The following is a 23,410-nucleotide window of genomic DNA, read 5'->3' on the forward strand; positions in this document are numbered from 1 at the left end:
CATTTACACATGTGTCATAGGACCCGGTCTCTGTGAGCAAGGTGAATGTGTCACCTCTGTTATCAAACCACTCTATCCTCATCTTCATTTTGTCCGAGTCATAAAGAAAGGAGTATAATAAGACATGACGCCATTTATTCTTTTCATTGAGCACAATTCGCACAGTTAAATTATTCAACCCCTGGGGAAACAGATATGTAACTTCAGACAAAATCTAAATATGTGTATTTTGTTAAAAATGGATGAAGCATGATATATACAGAACCCAAAAGAAAACCGCAGACAAGTATGCCCAACTCTGATAAAAGTTTAATTGTGATGTGATAGTGCGAGCTTGGAATGGTAATACATAGTCTGTAAGCGTCAGGCTTGATGTTGATGGAGACACAATATCAACCTCACATGTCCTCTATAAAAGAAGAATCAACAGCTTCTGTGTTATCATTTTGTCTTCTCAGTCTGAGATGGATGCAGGAGATGTTGAAGAACACCATATCTTGGATAAGAAGAAGCTAGAGGAGATTACAAACAAAATTTCAGACCTTGACAAGTGGAGAGCAATATTTAGTTCTCATGGGTAAGAACTGATCACAGATTCACTGATGCTAGTCCTTTTCCTGATTACGAGTAGAGTGCACATAATATTGATGTGATTTGATCAATACGTAAGATCACAACCATCGATCGGTGTTCCTAACGATCTTCTTTATTGCTTGCAGGTTAGAAGTCGGAAAAGCTGTAGTCGAGGTAATGAGTGCGAGTGCTTACTATGCCAGTTTATCTGATTGCATGCTCTTTTCTAGATATGATGTAGAATGGACTTCCTAGGGTGTCTAATGCTCATAAAAACAGAAATTATTTTTTTGTCTTGTTAGAGTCATAATTATGCAAGTATACAACATTAACTGATATAATGTATGCTTGCAAGAAAAGAAATGCTTCCCTTTAATGTGGTTTGGAGACAACTTTCTAAAATAAAAACTATAAATATCTAAACAAGGACACTTGGAACAAGAAAAGACGTGCTGTGGTTTTTTCATGTTTAGTAGGCAGAATTATGTATGTTTTTTCATCAGCTAAACTGAAATCCATCATTCTACTCGCATTAATGAAATGCATTAGAATAGTAATAATCTTTTTTTTGTTAATTGTTTTTGTTTTACAATTATTGGAGTGTGTAATATTAAACATTCCTCACTTTTGAGATTCAGCCTGTAGAAGGAGTTTTCATCCCAGAATCCCCACATCTCGTATTCCGTGTGAGTTATTATTCCAAGGCCAGATTTTCATGCACACATAAATATTTATTAATCCTTTTTGATACATTTGTTCATATTGATTGTTCTCTATCATTAAACATTCTGATTGCATTACAGTATGCTGTCAAAACATAAACTACATCATAAACAAATACTTAAGTATTAAATGTGGCTGTTATTTTTGAAGGCAAATGCTCTCACCTCTCTGGAATACTGTTCTTAAAGAGTAATACATATGTTTCCCCTCAATATGCACATAGCATGCTGTCCAAGGCAGGCATCTTTCATATCATTAGAAGTAAACTACTATATTATAATGTTTAGAGCACACATCCTAGCCCTCTATTTTGGGGATTGGAAAATGATAGTCAGAAAATAGCTATGCTATTGGCTTTCATTTCAATGCACAGGAATTTTACTTGGAATAAAATTAGTAATTTTGTTTTCAATGGGAATTAAGGGACAGATGTACTAGATCCGATACATATCTCTGTGAATATAATTAAGACTATTAAATCAGACAGGAAATTGTATCCGACAGCTTGTTGTACTGTTCCAAAGTAGACCTTGATATCTGTCTTGTTGAAGAGCCGGAGTGAGAACTTGAAGAATTACCATATTATTAATATGTTCATTTTCATATAATCTTAATGAACTCTAAACCTTAAGATACGAAGAACCTTTCCAAAAACGCGCAGCAGGCCAAAAAGCAAAAAAATACGACAGAGCCAATGTCAATTCAGTTCAAATAAATTATTATAAATGCATTATATAGATTACAACTCCCTTTAAGATTGGCATCTATAGCTTAATTCAACTGATCCATAATGCACATAAAGTATAAAAAGATATAGAAGTAATCGATTCTATGATTTTATATATTATACAAGCAGGAACGGGGTGGCAGGGAGGCAGTTGTGAGGTGTGAATGATAGTGTGGTATGATGAAGTGAGTATGTTTTAGTGTAAGTGGGTGAGGGGGAGTGTCTATGTGTGTTAGTAAGTGTGTTAGTGTTTGTATGTATTTATAGTTAGTGTATAAATTAGTTACTAGGGGTTGCAATGGACTGGGGCCACTCAGTTGTACCTGCCCTACTGGCCGAAAGTGCCAGACATCCCCTGCACACACAAGATAGCGCTGGTCAGCAACATGCCATTGAGTTCAGAGTTTGGGATAAGCATGGGATAAGTTTGGGATAAGCATATGGCTATTCTGAAGACTGATTGACGTTTGAGTCTTTACTTCAGGAAAACACTGACCCACTGCATGCCTCTAAGCCCTCTGAAAACTAAAATTCATGGCTGGAAACATTAGGAAATGACTATATTGATCCCCTGCCTGCAAAGTCTTTTATTTGTTTTATTATATAGGGGCAGCAGAGATTTTAGCATGTAGGAGAACCTGGTGTTTAAAGTGAGGACTAGGGACATAGGTGCGCAGAATATTATTTTCATATTATAGTATAATGTCAGGAAAGATATGGAAAATAATAAAATTAAAAGAAAAAAATATATAGAGTGAAAAAATATATTCATTGGAAAAATATATTGAAACTTTTTTTAACCAATAGCATCCTGTTTTTTTTTTATTTATTTCATTACATTAGTTCCCTTTTAAATTACATTAGTCTAACCAAACAAACACACATGAATACACGTTACTGATAACTGATAATGGTAATTGAGAAGAGTCTGGAAGGCAGACTCTTGGCAGGCAAATGTAGGAAGGTAGCACTTATACTATCAATCATCAAGCCCCACGACCACTGACTTTAGTTACACCATCTATTATGAACATATGTACAAACAGCCCTACACAGAAAGACACAGAAAATGTGAGTTACATTCAATTGCTGCAGGAGAACATCAATAAGAAGTCCATAGTAAGTGGCCCTTGGTTTGCTGTTCTGTGTTAAGTTGTGCTATTTAGATCTTTAGTTCATTTTCACTGGAAAAAAAATTATGGTAAATATACACATAAGGCATAATGATCAAAATGTTAATGGTGGGCTATGAAATGTGATGTTTCCATTTTAAAGCATCAGATATTAAAAAAAGAAAAAAAAAGAAATTAAAGCATTTAGATATCTTGAACATGCTCCATAATAATTGTATCCAATTTCAATTTTTATTTGTTTATTAAAGGTATGAAATTAGTTGCTTCAAATGTATTCCTTAGAAACATTTAGGTTAGAAACAAAAAAACTAGATACAATAAATTAGTTTATGAGAAATAATCTAGCTGCTTTAGAAATAAGCATATAGTAAATGATTAGACTACAATTATACCATTAAGATATTATATTTTTGAAATTAGTGTTATGATCCAGGATGAATAAGGTCCTCTTTGTGGGCAGAAATGTGGACTTCTATGAGAACTATAATAAAAAGAACATAAAATATGTAATTGTAAAATAATTCAATAGTACGTTTGTACAATCTGCCTCCTATAGTTGGAACATAATTACCAGCACAAAGCCTGCTGTGGTTAGCTATGGAACCTAGTCTCACTAAAAATCACAGGCACATGATAGGTGGACAATTTGCTAGCCGATGCACACGTGAATAGGTGATACTAAAGTATTTGAGCTATTATCCTTATTCTTCCAACAACTGATGGCATAAAACAAGTTCACACTTACAGTGCGTTTGATGCTGTTATAGAATGCAACACTACATGTCTAATGGTGTAAATACAAAATTAATTCTAGCGTAACAAAATTTTGCTTTACTGAGAGAAATGGCAGACATTAAGACAGTAGAGAAATTTGAAGATGCATGGGATAAGCATAAGGTTATCCTGAATCTAAGAAAGACCAAGGGCTAATGGGCAGACTAGATGGGCCAATAGTTTTTTTATCCGCCGTCAATGTTTTTATCATTGTTATATGCTTTATTGATTTTTTGCAATTGGGACATGTCAAATAGTACTTAAAGGGAAGCCCTATGGTGGAAAAAATGTCATTGAGTATAAAATAGAGTGCTGTATAAAGTAATGCGGGTTAGCAAAACAAAAATGTTTCAATAAACTTGCTTTATTTGCCAACCTAGAGGCTGCCATTGTCGTCAGTAACATAATATTTTAGGTGACTTTCTTTCTTCGTGTCAATGCGGATGAAGCTTTGCATGTACAAAGCAATTCTTCATTCCTCCACAGACTTTCATTAGCCAGAGTGAATGGATGGCTATTTGAGACTGAGCTATTCTATTGATTACCACTGGCGGAATCATAAGGAGCCATGGTGTTTGTCTAGTAGATTGGGCTAGGATAACACGGCTAGAAGATGTGGCTGATAAGCTGGTGACAAAACTAAAACTGTTAAAGAAGAGCCCGATACTTTTAAAAACATACTTTTTACCTGATGCTAGTAATAATAATCTTGTTGTGAATTCTTGTGGTATTTGAAACATGCAAATGTATGTATACCTTATGTTTTGAAGAGTGGATATTTGATCATTTTTATTTGAGGTCACTCTTCAGGTGAAATATAGCCAGAAACACTCCTAGGCGTAGAAAGAGATAACGGAACTCTTTGTTCGAGAAACTAAACTGAAAAGTGCTACAATGTAGCTTTAAAAGTTACTTACTAAAACTACTTAAAGAAGACTCTTGCAATATGCAATTTAAATGGTAGAGGGCAATCTAACTCACCCAAAGCAACAATGTACACCGTTTGGACGTCAGTAAAAATACTCTATCAGTACAATAATATCGTAATAAAAGCACCAATAAACATAATATTTTGGTAGTGTTAATAGTTTATTTTTATCACTTAACAAAATGCAAAGTGAGTAAATAAAAGAAAAATCAAATCAATATTTTGTGCGACCACCCTTTGCCAAAACAACATCAATTTTTCCAGGTACACTTACACAAAGTCAGGGATTTTGTAGGCATATAGTTAGGTGTGTGATTAAACTGTTATACCAAACAGGTGCTAATGATCATTATTTTAAGACGTTGAAACACAATCGTTAAATGAAGCAGAAACAGCTGTGTAGGATAAATAAAAATGGGCCAGGAGGGTCAGGAGTGGGTTTGTGCCTAAGGGGCACTAGAAGATCCAGCTCCCCTTGGTTTCAGCTAGGGAGAGAAGGAAGGGGTTGCATATCCCTTTATAGGGAATGCAGCCCCAGAAGGTGAAGATTTGGGACCTAATATCCACTATGGCCCTGCACTTTGGAGCACTGGTCCACTTTTTTCAGACAGGTGAAGCCCAAGTCCTACAAATTTTAAAAGAAAAAAAAATGTTCAGCTCACAAATTCACCAACTTAATTTCCACTGTAAAGAATAATTTATTGCATTTGCATATAAAGGACCGCAAGACAATGGAGCTGATTGGAGTTCAATCAACTTATGGGTTCTTTACACGATTTGTTCCTTATAAGTTGCAAATGCGAGTTAGAACTTAGTTTCATATGTGAGTAGCCCTTCCATCATATATAAAATAATGCTATCAAATGAAATGAAAACCTTTGAAAAAACAAAGTGAGAGTCTACAGAAGTCTCTATAAATCAAGTAGTGGGGATATTTCCCCCTCTTCCTCCCATCCAGTGCACTATGGAATGAGCAGTAATAAGGCCTATATAAACCGGTATAAACCCCATGTTTACTCACCCGCAACCCATCCCTTTCTTGTGGTTAAAGTTAATTAATTAAAATAGCCTATAGGAGGCATGGACCCAATCCCATGAATCCAGTCACCCCTATCCCATGCCCGTTGGGATGGGAGTGTTAGTACAAAACTAACAGAAAACCCTTCCCCTCCACCTCCCTCCATCCCTGATCTGTGGCAGGAAAGGATGGCCAGTCGCCTCACTAACAAAAATAGACTTTAAAAATCAAACTCTAGCAGCATCCCACCTCCAAGTCCCCCAGGTAGGGGTGAGATTTTTAGGGTCCACCCCCATATCCATAAGAACCACCCATGTGTTGTATATGCCCTCCATCAACACACAAGGTCAGTGGATTAGGAATGTCAATATTGGCCCTCTCTGCCTTTAGAACAACTAGACGACCACAGAAAAGTGAAGCTAAACAGTTCAAACTTTGTATCACTTGACAAAACTCAATGCTTAGTTAACAGACAAGCTGTAGTTCCAGTGAAGAAGAGTAGAGTAAAGGACAACTTTAATAAAATGATTGGAACATATGTGGCACTCACTGATTTTATGTAATCTCGTTCAAGAAAAATCAGGACAACAACAATGCAGATGGAGATAGAGAAGAGAGGACAGAGACTTCAAGCAGTAAACCGCAAAAAATATTTCAATCAAATGCTCTCTATTCTGTCCCACGAGAGCTGATCATTGCCTCAGACCATGGTGGGCATCCTATCTCTTTAGCTGTGGCGATGGTAAGTTTAGCTTCTTACTAAAATAAAGGTTGAAACTTAACACCAGGTAGACAAAGATCCCAGGAAATTGTATCTGCTGATATGTTGAGATCAGGAAGTTATCAGATAACATAGCTGATGTGGCATGTTGACAAAAAAAGAAGAAATATCCAGTTATTTATTAATGTGTAATATAATATTTAGTAATTTATAACATCATAAAGAAAAATGAAAATGTCATTATTAATTCTTTTTCTGAGCCAGTATAAGAGAGTATTGTGTTTATTATTCCGTGAGAATAAAGCTGTAATTATTATAAATTCTTGATTGGTTTTTAAGCTGTTTGCAATGCTAGTCTCCCTGAAGTAGCTTGTAACTTCTCAAATAAGAGCTGCTTGCTTTGCCATAGTTTATATTTAAAATATAATGGCACAATAGGTTTAGATCTGTAAATGTTTTAAATGAAATAATTATTGCATATAGTATATTTTATTTTTATTTCAACAAATATCAGGATTTTTTTGCGCATGGCTTCAAAAACTGGTACAAAAAGAGAAGAGGGCGCTGCTCTTGCAAGTCAGTGGTTGACATGGAAGTGAAACAGTAGGAAAGGACTGCTTGGATGGGGATGAGTTGTGCGAGTCAGGATGATCTGTACAGGTTGATGGTCACTCAGGTGGCTTGATTAGGGGTGGTTAGGGGTGTATTTGCATAAAAGAGTATAGATGTAGGGGGTGCAGAGTTGTCAAGGCTATGAAGTTCAAATTTGATTCTGGAGAGTATGGGAAGCCAATGCAGTGACTGGCACAGTGGAGCAGCACATGAAGATTGGTGACAGAGAAATATTAGTCTAGCTGCAATGTTGAGGATAGTTTGGAAGAGTGAAAGGTGGGAGAAGGGGAGACCAGTAAGTAGGGAGTTGCAAAAATCCAGACAGAATATCACAAGAGAGTGGATCAATTGTTTTGGTTGTTGATTGTGTGATGAATGGCTGAACTTGAGAGATGTTTTTCAGGTGAAGACAGCAGTATTTGGCGAGGGATGAAGGAGAGAGTAGGGACAAGTGTTACACCGAGGCAGCAAACTTGGTCAGTTAGTTAAATGGTGGGGTTGTCAACAGTTATATAGAGATGTCAGGAATTGTGGACAGAGGGGATGGCGGGATAACCATAAACTCAATCTTTGAAAAGCTTTATGTAGTGTGATGCCATCTATGATGCAATTCCAGAATAGACATTCATTGAGGTGAATTAGAAGAGAGGGTGAAGGTCAAGAGAGAAATTGTAGATTAGTCCTCTGCGTATAGGTGGTATCGGAAGCCAAAGGAAGATATGAGTTAGCCAATGGAAGAGTTGTAAATGAAGAGCAGATATTAATGTAGCAAGTAACATAGTGATTAAAATATAAATGTGAGTATGGGTTTACAATAGGACTAAAAATGTCCTTTTATGGGCAGAATTCCATCTTATTTACCTAGATAATAGTTTTCATCTACCTAGATCACTTTACTGCTTGCGGGATGAAATTAATTCTGTTCAATACCCTTAAGAATGAAGCATAATATAATTTTGAGTGGAATTTCTCATTTTAAAAGGAGCTGAGGAGGATGCTGTTTGGAAATACATTTCATACATTCAACTATGAGTGGAAAAAATCCTTCTTCAAATTCAGGGATCCATTTTCAGACTTGGCTTATTCTCTTGAAGCAGAAAAGGTAAAGTGAAGAGTTTCTGCCTTCCAATATCAAAGCTAAAAGAAAGTTCACATTACGTCTGCATCACCAAGTCATGTATGTATAAAACATTTTGCATAAACAATGGCAGCAACATTTTCATTATCTGTTAAACTATAGACATAACGGAGACCATCATCAAGGATAGGCTATTAACTATGATCTCTAAAAAGTACATGCAATTAGGGATTGGCAAGCTTGCTTTAGAGCCTGGAGCCATGCTAGTGCCAGACTGGACCCCAGCCCTTTTCGTTGGTCCATCAGCCAAGATATACTTATCCTCCAGATACAAGGTTCCTCATATGCATACGTAGGAACCTTCCATACATGGAAATCAAAAACAAAGAGGGTTGTTGCCCACAACATCTTACTATACTTTAATAAATTTTTAGATTGCTTCATTATTTTTCAATATGTATTTCCAGAAAGTGCCAATACAAAAATGTTTCAGTCTTAAGCTTTTTGGTTGCCATCTGGGAATTAATGCTCCATATTTGCATTCCTATTGAAATTAAATAACCAAGGGTTTTTTTTTAAACAAACAAAAAAAAAGAATTATGGTCTAATAAAGACCAGATTATCAAACAATTTATATGATTTATTTCTTTAGGGTGGAACAAGAGCTATTCAGATGGCTGTTCAGGCACACATCATTAAGTGTCTGCTGTTCACAAAAAATGAAGACGAACACAGTACTCTTCAGAGGTACGGCAGATGGGCAGAAAGGGATCATTTTGTCTTTGATCTGGCAGATATAGGATGTTATGGTAAATGAACTGAAGTTTAACAAGGGTAATTGCTGCTCCTTACAAATACAATCAATGTTTTGTATTGGATTCATGAGGCTGCAGATGTATATACTGTAGGTATATGAAAGAATATAAATGAGTCTGGTTTTATATTTAACTTATCAGGTTGTTTCCTTCACTTTAGTTTATATGACATAAGCCCCAAGCAACAAGAAAAAGCACTGGCTGCAGCTCTGACAGATATCCTGTGGATGGCAGGAGACGGGAAGAAAGCCACAATCTGTCTCATCACCAATGATTCCTATTTTACAGAGAGCACAGAATACAAAACCGACAGCTTTACTGAGCGGGTATGTTCAATTCATCAATCAAATGTGAAAGACTGAAAGACATGTAAGAGAAGGGTTGGCCTCAGACAGCCTATAGTGGGTGGGGAGTGGAAGCGATGGTGCTAGTTCAGGGGTGTCCAACCTGCGGCCCTCCAGCTGCTGCAGGACTACATCTCCCATAATGCTCCTTCAGCTAAGGGCCTGGCAGAGGAGTATGGGAGGTCCTGCAGCAGCTGGAAGGGGCAGGTTGGACACCCCTGTGCTACTTACTACATCCTGCCTGGAGAAAGAATAAACTGACCCAGAGACTCTGGGAAGCAAGGCTCTACTCCGAGACACTGGGTCAAACTCAGGTTTCAATTTAGGTAAAAAATGCATCTGCTTAGGGTTCTCAGCTGGTACATGGCGGATCTGTGAGGCTTTTCTATATATTAGCAAGTATAAAAGGAGATAGCAAGAGTACTAGGCAAACCCTAGGGATATCCCTGACATGCTACATTGAGCTAAAGCCACCAATCAGTTATTGGTATACTCAGAGCCGGCCTTAGGTGTTCCGGCGCCCTGTGCGAACTACTCCTCTGGCGCCCCCCCTCACTACCCCCCCTCTGCCCCTTCAAACTACCCCCCCTCTGCCCCTTCAAACTACCCCCCCCTCTGCCCCTTCAAACTACCCCCCCCTCTGCCCCTTCAAACTACCCCCCCCCTCTGCCCCTTCAAACTACCCCCCCCTCTGCCCCTTCAAACTACCCCCCCCTCTGCCCCTTCAAACTACCCCCCCTCTGCCCCTTCAAACCGCACAGGGCGCCACACTCCAGGGGGCGCCGCCGCCGCCGCCGGGTCCTCCCCCGCCGCCACGGGGTCCTCCGCCGCCGCCACGGGGTCCTCCGCCGCCGCCGCCGCGGGGTCCTCCTCCGCTGCCGCTGCCCCCTCTGCACCTAAATGAAAACGTTGTTTTTTTTGTTGTTGGTTTTTTTAACTTTATTTAACATCCTCCATGTTAAATAAAGTTAAAAAAACCAACAACAAAAAAAACAACGTTTTCATTTAGGTGCAGAGGGGGCGGCGGAGGAGGAGGACCCCGCGGCGGCGGCAGCGGAGGAGGACGCCGCGGCGGCGGCGGAGGACCCCGTGGCGGCGGAGGACCCCGTGGCGGTGGCAGCGGCGGCGGCGGACCCGGCGGCGGCGCCCCCTGGAGTGTGGCGCCCTGTGCGGTCGCACAGGTCGCACACCCCAAAGGCCGGCCCTGGGTATACTACTTTCAGTTCGGAATGATGGCAGGATGCGTCAGTCCATTCTTATAAAATATTTGGGGGAAAAAGACAAATATTCTTGACCTTGTATGTCTTTTATGAAATGCATTCATTTTATTTAGTATATCAATATATTAGCTAGACTGTTCCTGGCAATGGAAGTGCTCGTCTAATCAGTGACACATCAAATGAGACACATTCACATATGCTCCATGCTTGTTGTAACATGCCTATCTGGATGACAAAGGTCTCACTTGCAGCTATATATCAGTCAGTGTGATTCAGTGATATGAAACCTATTAACATTCATAACAAAAATCTAGTCAAGCGATGGAGCGTGATGGAGTGTCAAGGTCCCTTGAAATGATAATTGAAATGTGAAGGTTGATGGGCACAGCCATCTTTCCTTTTCTTGCTAACAACTTACATCTCATATTGTCACAAGTTACAAAGAACATACTCTCCCTATTTGTAATAACCTTACATATACACACAAAACAAAAACTGCCTGAGCTTCTCACCCTAATAAAGTTGGCAACAAATATATAAACATAATATAAATGAGAGGTTTGGATTATATGAATTGGCCAAAGCATAATTAAGCTCACCTGCCAAGTCAAGGCACACTCTCAATAGGGTGAGAACCTACTCTCACCTCCTACATAGTGGACACACAAAGCAACCCGTGCGGCCCGGAGGATTCGGGTCTTGACCCGAAGAAGCAAAGAGTTCCCAGGTATGCATATACAGCATTGTAACACAAGGAAATTATATCAATACCAATACACAGAAAATGTTTAATGTTAACAGAGAAAAGGTAAGGCATATGCTGTCCATTATGAACTGACTTTTGCCAAGAGTGTGCCTAGTCTCGCACGTGCTAGGTGCACCACTTGGAAGGGCAACAGCATTAGCCTCTGCCCTGCTGTAATTAATTATATACCTGGAACTTATTTCCACCGAACCTCCAGCTTTCATCCTCCCTCCTAATATTCAAGAAAAATCTCAAAATCCACTTACCCCCACACTACCTTTTTTTCATCCTTGCTCTTCTTATAGCCCAGTCCTTGTTGTCCTACCTAGCATCAGTGTCTAACCTCAATGCACGTGTCATGTAGTAGCAATCACTAATTTTGCTCCATACAATAATGAGCTACTAACACAACCATGCAATTTAATCATCACTATGCTTGTTGTAATTTAAAAAACTAAAATCAGCATTTTGAGCGTTATTGATTTTGTTTTCTAAATAGATTAATTTACACTTTTTTTTTTAATTCTTACTTGATAGCTTCAGCTTTTTGAATTCGCAGAGAAAGGAAAAGTTGAGAAGTTCCTTGGTGTCCATATACATTGTGTGAGTGTAGTATATATGCATACATATATAAAAATAATTTATGAATGTTTTTATTATCCTTAATTACGAGTAAGATAACAGAATTTATAAAATACATAACGGGGGAAAGCAGGACTATGTTTTGGAAGAGCTGGAGGTCTTGCTGGAGTGTGAGCTACACCTACGTTTTATTATGTAGTAGAGCACTTTAGAACTATATCTTGGGTAACACCAAAAACTGTAGGAAAAATAAGTATTCAGGAATTGAATTTTGTTTTGTTTTTTATGTAAAATTAATCAGATGATAATTAATGGGTTATATTGTTCCATCTTGTGCTGTCCTTATGTTCAAATTTAGAATAAAGAAGATTATTGTATTATTGGTTGCATTGTGGGTAAACGAGTATAGTTTGCAGGCTGTGGCAGCTCCTAGAACATAATTTTGATGGGGTACTTAGTCCTAGCCAAGCTGGAGTCCACTCTGGCGTTAAAAATAAATGTATGCTTGACCACTCAGTGAGATCTAGATGCCAAACTTTCCATTATATCTTTACATCCGATCGCTATGAGACGGTTATGGTCTGACCACCTTAACCATCAACTGTTTACTTCATTCTAAATATATGAATTAATCTCTTTGTTCCCATTTATATGTATTGCTTAGTTCAGAGACGAGGGGAGCCACGGTATAATATTATTTCTGTACAGCTTGCTTTTGTCCCGGACCTTTGAGAGGTAAGCAATTTGAGGGCTAAAAGAAGCATCAATAAAGGGCAACTTGGGATACTTAGTTGTGCCGCTTAGTTAGTTGTAGATCTTGAAATTTGCAAAATGTGATGGCTCAATCTAAACAAACATTTCTGTGCTATTCATTACTAACGGGTGAGAGTCTAAACTCAAGCTAAAAAAGGATTTGTCACAAAGAAAAGGGTTTTGGAAAAACCGCCTAGAATAGGCTAGGAATTACGTATCCATTTGTCCTTATGCAGCAACTTAATGTAAGAGCAACAAAGATTTGTGTAAATTCTGAGCCCTTTGATACCCATTTTATTTTTCCTGTGCTTTATCTGTTACCAAAATAATAATAGTTGACTAAATGTTTCGAATATTTGTATGCATATTCCTCGGTAACATAATATACACTTCTACAGACTGAAGCAAGACTTGGATTTTACAACAACCCACCTACTACATTTTAGTCTTGGCAACTACACCGTGAGACAGGTAATTGTGGAAACATTTCTGAGAACGCTTTTTATGCATTATACAGAAATGCCCTGAGAAAGAGGGGCATATATTATACCGGGCTATGTAGACAGGATTTATAGGGGGTCTTTATCTCTCCATCAGGATTGTAGTGATAAAGGCATACCTGGCTACCCCGATCTGTCCATCTTTTAGGGGAGCGGAATTGTGAGGGCAGCATCAGCCATTTGTAGAGGAAAGCAGGCCATGCATGGGGCAGAGCTAGTTGTGTACAGGTGAGGAGCTAGCCCCAGACAGTATTAAATGGGGGGAGTAGGAGGGAAAGTGACCAGGAGTGAGTATGGCCAAAAGTGACCTGAGAAACCAGCGCTTCTCCAAGAGACTCCAGGTCAGACCCAGAGGGCAACTAAGCCTAAACAGCATTTAATCACCCAACCTGTGGGCTGCCATGCTTTAAATGTCTGGGCTTATTTTTGATTCCAGCCTTGGTCTTTATAGTTTTTGGTTGATATTGATTTCCAGGATAAATATTGCTAAGCTTCACGTTAAGCAGTAATGCCACTTACCCCATACCAGTTACTGGTAATCATACCTGGTAACTCTCAGGTTTTTTACCACACAGTCTGGATCTGACTTCTTCCTATTCTACCGCATATATAAGAACTCCAGTTGGTGCTTTTGCTACCAGTATGTTATGCTTGATATCTCTGGTTGAATGCAGGTGACGCAGTTAAGTGTATCTTTACTGGCAAGTCAAGGTTTCCATGAGGGCTGGTATTATAGCCATTTGGGGAGTACCTACATAGCATCACCTTGACGGGCTATTAAAGGGTTAATATTTCAAGAGTCTCGAGGTGAACTCATTTAGAAGGTTCCCAGGTATGCCTGTAATAAGTATGGGCTGGCAACGATGTAGTTGTTGCTATAGCTAAAACAAGAGCTATTTTTCTGAATTGGAATGTACTCGGGGTAATGCATGCAATGACACTGGACGCATTTACTTAGTTTTAATCATAATGATCAGTTGATGTTAATGAATTCTTTGATTTGCAGGCTGTTTTAAATATGATCTTAACAGGACGAGCAAGCCCACATGTTTTTAATGGGGATCAAAGCGCGGATGAACAGAATTTGCAGGAGAAGCATGGCGTCCTTACACGTAGTGATGTGGGCTACCTGCACTGGAGCAGGGAGGAGATGGAGCAAGACAGACTTCCTAAGGTGCCATCAATCATCACACCTGGATAGATTTTCCTTAAGATAGACAAGGCATGGTTTAAGGGATATGGCAGGACTATTTTGTTCTGCTCTATTTTGGTGAATTGTGACAATGCTCTCCTTGCCCCCCATACCCCACTCAGAAAGAGTTAGGCTTTATTCTGGGGAGGGTATAAATCTAACCCTAACTATACTGTGCTGTGTTGTTTATCCAACTTTGGAAGTTCTGTATTTAATTTCTTGGACTTTTTTGTATACCGTTCTTTTTTTCAGGTTGGAAGCATGCTGAAAACACCCAAGTTTCCCATTTGGTTGTGTTACATAAATGGAACATATAGTGTACTCTTTGCCACAAAGATGTCTCTCTTATGTGACTGGAAAATGGAACATATCTTTGAGCTGTATTTCTATAGCGGCCAGGCTTCCCAGACTAAAACAGTCCATCTGACAGTTGGTATGTATTGATAATATGGAACAATCCAGTTATTCGTGGAGTTTATTGTAGTGCTTTAAGAATGTTAGGGACCTAGGCCTGTTATAATAACCTTTAAATTGCAGGCTTCAAGTTTTTCCAGTTCTAATACTCTGAGCAGGGACCAAAAAATTGGCTGAAATAGCACAATTATTTATTTTGTTTTTCTCTCACTTTTAGTTGCATTTTGCACCATATTCACTCAAATTTTCGCTGACAAATATTAACCTACATGCAAATTCATTATGATGGTTATTATGACAAACTGCCACATAATAACCATACCTGGGAACTCTTTGGGTCGCAGGAGCCTAGGCCTAGGCCTGTGAAATGCGTCATTATTTGCTTTCTCTTTCAGATACGCACTCACACCATTGGGAAGGGCGATACAAGTCTGAAGAAGGTGACCCCGAAAAGAGGTTCCCTTCATTGGAGATGACAGTAAGAACCAAATGGGAAGGAGCAGCCATTGCCTGGAACGGCACCATCCCATTCTTCTAACCCAATAAAGAACTCCAGTAACAGAGATATTTAATCATTGGTTTTTACTGGACAGAATCTAAACGTCAATATTCAGATAATCTTTTTTTTTCACTCACATATGTTTTCACATGAAACAACCTCTGTTGCAATAAAAATAAATATATATATACTTGCTAAAAAGGGAGTTTGCATTACACTTAAACCTTTTAACTCCCCAATATCAATGTGCATTATGAAGGACAAACCCAAGTGAACATCTTCAGCGAGAAGAGCTGAACTGGCCCTGCACAATATATAGCTATATGAGTGATAAAAATTTTAATAAATCTTTTGCGGAATGCAAAGCCAAATCTTGCAGGAGAAGTTCACTGCCCTTGATAGCACATAGTGATAGCAAGAACCTGAAATGTTCCCCTGACCTGCAAGCTCCCACTTTAATGAGTTGACCCCGAAGGCATCATTGCTCTACATGTATACACACACAGATATGTAAAGTAACACTCCAGCTATTATATGCATGTTAATACATACTGTATGTTTTAATGTTACAGCTATGTGTATGTTAAATCACAATTCTTCTTTACAGCTTAAATTACATTATGTATTAATAAAGTGTCCCATTTGTTATGGTAAGTTTATGGCAGTGCTTCTTCTGCACGGAAAACCAGTGGCTGTGGCCAGCCCTACCCAGGCAGCACTTTTGAAGAGGCAGCACTTTGCCACCTCAGGCGCTTTTTTTTTTTTTTTTTTTTAAGCGGAGGAGAGAGAGGGGCGCCGAGTGGTTTCCACTTATCAAGTTTTCAGTGCCCACTCGGCACCCCTCTCTCTCTCTCTCTCTCTCCTCTGTGAGCCCTCTAGCTCGGTCTCGGTGCCAGCTTGTAATGCTGAGCGCCGTTATATGACGTCATTTCCAGCGCTCAGCAGTGAAGCAGCGTGCATCGTTGCAGAGCAGGGAGACTCTCGCCAGAGGACTGCTGAAAGGTAAGTGAAGTACAAAGGGGGGGGGTAGGGTAGATAATAGGGAGGGAGGTAGATAATGAGAAGGTAGGGAGAGGAAGGGTAGATAATGGGGGAGGGGGGGCATTTCAAACTTTGCCCCAGACGGCATTATGTCTTGGGCCGGCCCTGGCTGTGGCAGGTAACTATTCACTAAACCAGGAGTTTGTAGGTTATTTAAATATTTCAGTGAACCAGATCCCCTATGTGGTATTAAACTTGGCCCATCTTGCAGGAGATTTTCATTTTAGTCCTTCATTTCAGATCACTAACTTCACTGTGCGTGATGAATAACTTACATGCAAAGCCAGAGGTTGGTGATGAGGTAGGAAAAAAAAAAAAACCTCCATTCCTAGTCCAGTTTCGGAATGCACACACATGCCCAAGGACTAGCGTTCATACGTAGAAATATGTCAGAAAAGGACCATTTGGCCCATCTACTCTGCCTAGTAGTGAAGTTTCAAACCTTAATCAGTCCTTGGTCTTGTCTCAGATTTATGATCGCTATATGCCTATCCCATGCATATTTAAACTTCCTCAATGTATTAACCTCTAACACTTCTGCTTCTGCCATCCTCTCAGTCAAGTAAAAACATTCTAAGATTACAAGACCTGGACTGCATCTAGATTTGGATGAAGAAAAATTAACTAAGAGGAGTATACAGTGGAACAAACAAGAGCCTTTACCAAGAAGAGAGCATTCTTTTTTGTAAATCAAACTTTTATTGAAATTGTTCTTATATGTAAAGGAGAGGAAAAATAACAAACAAAGAGGCAAATGGAATATGAGTTTAAACAGTACATTGAAAAGATATACATATCAGAGAGGGCAAAAGACACAGAGCGGATTCCGCCTTTGTCGAGTATGTCGAACAAGTGTTGTACTTGTTGAAGATTACCATATCTCATTATGCATAGACATTGTCGCAGAGTTTTCACCACCTCTGACTAGAGGTTATAGGGGACAAAAGGGGGAAGAAAGGAAGGTGGGTTAGGTGTCTGAAGAGAGGATAGGGGGACGGCGCAGGGGGAAGAGAACCAATGGGTCCCGAGCCCATCCCAACAGGGATGTGGCCTCAGTCCAGGAGCGCCTTCAGCACCTCAGCCAGCTAGCCTACATACCAGTGTATACCTCCATGCGGTTTAAGTCTTTAAAGACCTTAGGGATCTCTCTTGGAATTGGATGGTACCCCTTATGATGTCATGGTGACATTACTATCACTAGAGTCTGTTTATGCATTAATTGGTATTTAAATTTTTTTATATTTTTGTTCGCTTTGAAACAGAGTGCAATGCATGGTTTACATGGCCTGTTTAGTGGAATTGTTGCTATTCCAAAATCCTGCACCTTACAAAGTACACATTTTCTGCAAGTAGATGCCTTATTCACATCTGGAGAATGAAGCAGCTAATATTTTTTTATATAAATATCTTAGGAACGCTTCAAAGCTTATATATATATAAAACCTATTAGTGCCTGCTTTTGTGTCACATGCTCTTGGCCAACATTATGAATGAGGAAGGATTTTAATATGGGTTCAGCCATTTAATAGTACTAGGAATAATATTTTTAATATTGCATTTAGTTACGAGTGTTAAATTTAGGGTGGAACAGTACCAAATTGAAATCACTTTTAACAGGCAATTTAGCTGTTAACTAAATATAATTCAGGCTTAGCTGCCTTTAAAATGTGTAGTCATGATAAAATTAATGCTCATGTATTTAGTTGCAAACATCCAGAAGTGTTAATAAAATAAGGAGTCTGAATTGGGATGACATTAGTTTAACAAGAGATCAGTTCCTTGCTTTTAATATGATTTCCGGCAAAAATATGTTTATATTTATTAAAATTTATATTTTTATAAAAGTTATATTTTTCAGGACTTGTATATTGAAGACTATTTTGAATTAATGGAAAAGGAAACGCCTATTTCATTATTAACAAAAATGTTATGTGCACTTGTGACCACCAGATGGCAATACAATTAACATTGATAAATCCCTATACATTTTACAGAATAACACCGTGAAAAATAAAACCAAAATTACATGCTCATATGGTGAAAATGAAATATAAGTAATACTTCCCTGATTCAGACCGCAGCACCCAAATGACACTTTCCTCCAAGCGTTAAAATATAAAGCAAACGAAATTTAAATGGGGCGCAGGTACATGTAAAGGGAAAAAAATAATAATACAATATAGTGTAGATGGTTTGCTCAATGTGAAGCTTACGGCCTGGGAGTCCAGGCGACGGGCACACGGCCTGGGAGTCCAGGCGACGGGCACACGGCCTGGGAGTCCAGGCGACGGGCACACGGCCTGGGAGTCCAGGCGACGGGCACACGGCCTGGGAGTCCAGGCGACGGGCACACGGCCTGGGAGTCCAGGCGACGGGCACACGGCCTGGGAGTCCACTAGTGGGGCGCTGGCCGCAACTCAGGAACAATACAGGAAAGGATCAGGAACAAGTACAGGATGAAAACAGGTAGTCCCTCCAGATGGGCTCATACAACAGATAACCCCTTTGGTGGAGTGCACACGACAGATAACCGCCTTGGTGGGCTCAAACGCTGCAGACTCCACTCCGCGAACCCCTGACCATTTGCCTGCGGCCATATGTCAGGAACCGGGTCCATACAGATGACTGTAGTGACCCAGGGCGCCCAAAGTCGGCATGCAGTAGCGGAGTAACAGGACAGGGCCTGGTGCAGGGCAACCCGCGTGGTGAGCATCTAGGGTTGTGTAGCCACATACCAGCGCCCTGATATAGCAGTAGAAGTTGTCCAGAATGAAGCAAAATTAAATCCTGCAGGCACCCTGGAACAGACACGAGACATTGCACTAGACTCATATGCAGGATGCCGCAGGCTGGGAGTGTGGAAGCTAAGCAGAGTAATAGCTGAAACATAGCGAGCAAGAGATAAGGAGACCAGGCAAGAAACATAACAGACAAGATATACATGATACAGGGCACTACATGGAACAAGACATGGAATAATCAAGACCATACATGAAAAGGACAGGACACCCCTCTACCGGGGAGACGGGACACCCCTCTACCGGGGAGACGGGACACCCCTCTACCGGGGAGACGGGACACCCCTCTACCGGGGAGACGGGACAGGATACCCCACAGGTTACATCACAGACTGACACACATAAATACAGAAACTAGCCTAAGACTATATGATAACTATTGGAGATTCCGTCACATCTTCTGGCCATAGTATGCTTAGCCCACCACTACGCCAAAGTACTCCAATGACGGTGGGTCCTAACGCTAAGGCCTGCTTACAGAAGTACAAACCAAACCCAAAACATGAAATCTAAACACATAGCAATGAGACATACCTTTAGACTGCAGACTGAGACAAGCATAATGGGTGGGGCAAACCTATGAAGGAAACAGAGCTGAAGCAAAGAGCAGAATAAAACGGTACTGCCAGATAAACCACAAATCATTTTTAAGAAAACAGGATCACTAAAAACCATACTAGCCCCAAGCACTTTACCCAAAAAAGATACCAAGAAAAATCCACATTCCTTTCTAGGCGACAAACCCAAGGGCTTCTATAAATGTGGCCACTGTAAAATGTGCACCTTTTTACCCAGGAAAACAGAACATTTTATAGGTTCCATCACAGGTCAAACATATACAATCAAACACTTTATAAACTGCACGTCAAATGTGGTTTACCTATTAGAATGCGGGTGTGGGATCCAATATGTAGGGAGGACATCCAGACCCCTAAAAGAAAGGATCCTAGAGCACATAGGCAATATAAGGAATAAGAATATTAAACACAGTGTCCCAAGACACTGTAATACATGCTCAAAATTTTCAGTAGAAAATCTAAAAATTATGGGTATAGACTGGGTCCCCCCGAATTGGAGAGGTGGCAACACAATAGAGAATTTATCAAAACGAGAAACTGAGTGGATTTTTAAACTAAAAACTTTTAAAAGAGGAGGTCTAAACATGGAATTGGACATCCTAGCACACATATAAATTAACAAATAGATTAATATGAGCCTTACTAAGGATCCAACATACATATATTCCTATATGACCATTAGCCAGAAATATTTGATTTTTCATGTTCTTCTTCATTTAAAGATATCAGTGTATTATATGTACATTACCCTAAAGCATATAGATCAGACATATACATCAACACATACACTTGAATGAAATAGACACCAGAAATACTTTTTATTTATTTTTAAACCTTTATTTTATTTTATTTTTACATAAAGGTTTCACAGGGATATCTCACTGATTACAGTGTATTTGTTAAAATTCATTCACTTCCCAGGTCTGGTTAATCTATTACCTCATGATATATATATCCCATTCTGGGTTTTCGGTGATAGCCTTCCCCCAATGCAGATAAAAACGGTAAAATACCACCCTCCAAACGGGAAACGTACCTACAAAAGAAAAAAACACAGAAATAGAACTAATACATTGTCCGATTTCCACTTGATCAGAAAGAAACATTTTTATGTACGTCCTTCGGTTAATAACCTTTATCTCTCCATTTACAAAATTGGATACCTACCCTTAATCAACGCGATATGAACGAAACGAACGAAGGAGGCTGCACTAGACGGAGGAGGCGGCACCAAACAGATGATACTCCATGAAACGAAGGAGGCGGGAACAACGAAGAGGGACGCAAAGAGGAGGGTTTACGCTGACGTCAGACAGATGGCGCTCCCCTTACACATAAAAACACCAACGAAACAACACGAAAAATACTCCTGAGGAAGCCGCATTTGAGGCGAAACGCGTAGAGGAACGGACGGATCGAGCTCCCGTCCCTATACTTTGGACTTTTACTATTTTCACTTCATCTTTTATTATTTTAATAATTTTTAAAAAACGGCATAGGCATAGCCTATACACATAGTGTATTTTATTACTTTGGGCATACGCCCAGAATAAATTTGTTTTTTATATATGTATATATTTCTTCGTGGTGGATCAATTCATATACTACTCCCATACACAAGCACGTGACCGGGAAGGATTGAGGACACCAAACTCCTATACGCCTGACACATCGGTGGCCAACTGTAAGTGCAAATCTGTTCTGGCGTGCCAGACCCTGCTGAAAATACCACACCATTGTGTTCTTTATATCTTTGTTTTTTCCACATATGCTTCTCACACGGAACGCGGTGGTAATACACAAGGCTTGATCATCTCATTTAAAGTGTGAGTGCATACACATCACTTTTTATACCAAGAGGCAGTTTTGACATACTACACTATCATAAGTATTTTGTTTGTTTATATTTCAAATCGAAAAACCGATCAAAAACACAAGCGCCCCCTAGCGGACCAAAATTATCTTTTCTAACACCGGGAGAGTGTTATTACGGGTTTGCAGCTGTGTATCCGGTTTAAAAGAAAGGAAAGTATCTCTCGTTATTTTTTCTTGTACACATTTTTTTGACACTGGTTTTCTCACAACTTTTTGTTTCTATATTCATCAATGGGTATAGCCTTGCTCATGGTGCACAGGCCTTTGGCCACATGTGCAGGACACTACCTGGGCCTGGTGCCAAGGTGAGGAAATTTGGTTGTAATTGCCACCGTGCGGGTGGAGATGCCAGTGGCTTCAACAGGTGTGACGATATTATGCCTATACCAGGGTGGTTAATGAGTTAATGGTTCTTATTTCACTGTTTAAGAAAGTATGTAGACTGGGAAAGGTTTATGTTGTTGAAATAAGTTAAGTACATTTGATTGATTGTATTATGTGTTTTGAGTACCATGTATTTTTAAATTATATATTTGAAGATCCGTTGTGCTGTTACTTTGCGAATGACTGCTGGACACACTTTGGCCAAATATCCATCCATTAGCGGAAAGTAAACACGTGTAAACTCAAAAAGGTCTCTGTGTGGTTATTTCCAGGAGAGCCATGGACTGTCCCTCAATAATGAGTCTAAGACAAGACCAAGGACTGATTATGGTCTGAATCTCTACAAAATGGAAGACTAGATGGGCTGAATGGTTCTTACCCAATGTCAAATTCTATGTTTCTCATTTCGAGAGAGGCTGCATCTTGATTTCAGTAACGCCATGAGCTGCCACTTGAAAGTAGGACTTGTCTATTCTGAACAGCCATTAATGAGTACACTGCATTTGCACAATTGCTGATTTTTGCTGAAACGTTCTTATTGCACAAGGCAGTTCAGTGACTCTTTTAGTTTTTTTTTTTAAGATAGAGCTATACATTGTTCACGTGTTCTATACGTGTCAGCAGCATGAAGCGGTGCTTGCTTGGCTGGATTCACCGAAAGCCTTTTTTAATCTTGCACAGGAGTTAAAGTCTTTAAGGTCGTTATGTCAGAATGCCTTATTTGGAGCTTCCTCATATATAATTATAGTTACCATCATATGGACTTAGGTGAAAGGATGGATCTCCTCGAGGTGTCATACAGTTTCAAGAGTGATTTAACTGTCTCTATTCACTGCTCATAATGAAGGGCCAACACTGGCAGGTTGGGGGCTGAGCTGGCCCTGTATATTGCATAGTTCAATACAATATACAGGGCCAGCCAAGCGCGTTCCTAAAGCATTGTGAAACTCTCTCTTTAGCGAATACACCAATTTGATTATGTCGCCACCTAGTGTTACATTGTAACATTACATCTGTGCACAGACTGAGCTTTCATAACAATAACACTGTGACATACACGTGGCTGTATTCAGCGAATCGCCAGTCTTCGCACTAGCCGGAAGTCATTCAGCTTTACAGGGTGTCCTAAAGCAATGAGGCCGCTAAAGGTAGGGAACAAACCTACCGCAACACATAAACAAGCAGGCGCCTGACCGCAGCTGTCATTCACACATACACACCCATCAGGTGACATTCCGGAAGCCCCGCCCCCATTCCAACTTGGGAATCCAAGGGCTGATTCATACACGGCGGGTTATGACGTAAGGCACGCCTCCTCTAGCTCTGACGTAAGACAATGTTCCAGAAGGTGGGCGGGGTTTCTGGATGTCGACTCAGGCTTGA

At 39.8% G+C, this 23,410-nt stretch overlaps 1 protein-coding gene across 1 annotated transcript; it reads left to right on the forward strand.

Annotated features, from left to right (window-relative positions):
• Positions 1–460: 460 nt before the first annotated feature.
• On the forward strand, positions 461–15,390 carry MINDY4B (MINDY family member 4B). Its single transcript, XM_053460095.1, has 12 exons — positions 461–577; positions 720–747; positions 6,451–6,618; positions 8,192–8,311; positions 8,940–9,034; positions 9,263–9,428; positions 11,949–12,014; positions 12,658–12,728; positions 13,145–13,217; positions 14,253–14,420; positions 14,691–14,871; positions 15,248–15,390. Exons 1-12 carry the CDS (start codon positions 465–467, stop codon positions 15,388–15,390), a joined length of 1,392 nt encoding a protein of 463 aa, XP_053316070.1. The 5' UTR covers positions 461–464.
• The last annotated feature ends 8,020 nt before the right edge of the window (positions 15,391–23,410 follow it).

Source organism: Spea bombifrons, chromosome 3 (assembly GCF_027358695.1).
Source record: "Spea bombifrons isolate aSpeBom1 chromosome 3, aSpeBom1.2.pri, whole genome shotgun sequence".
NCBI classification, from domain to species: domain Eukaryota; kingdom Metazoa; phylum Chordata; class Amphibia; order Anura; family Pelobatidae; genus Spea; species Spea bombifrons.

Excerpts from the sequence above, each read along its gene's own strand:
- MINDY4B (XM_053460095.1), top strand. The coding sequence starts at position 465 with ATGGATGCAGGAGATGTTGAAGAACACCATATCTTGGATAAGAAGAAG. Across the intron at positions 12,729-13,144 it reads TTGTCCCGGACCTTTGAGAG|ACTGAAGCAAGACTTGGATT; the intron begins GTAAGCAATTTG and ends ACACTTCTACAG. Across the intron at positions 13,218-14,252 it reads GCAACTACACCGTGAGACAG|GCTGTTTTAAATATGATCTT; the intron begins GTAATTGTGGAA and ends TTTGATTTGCAG.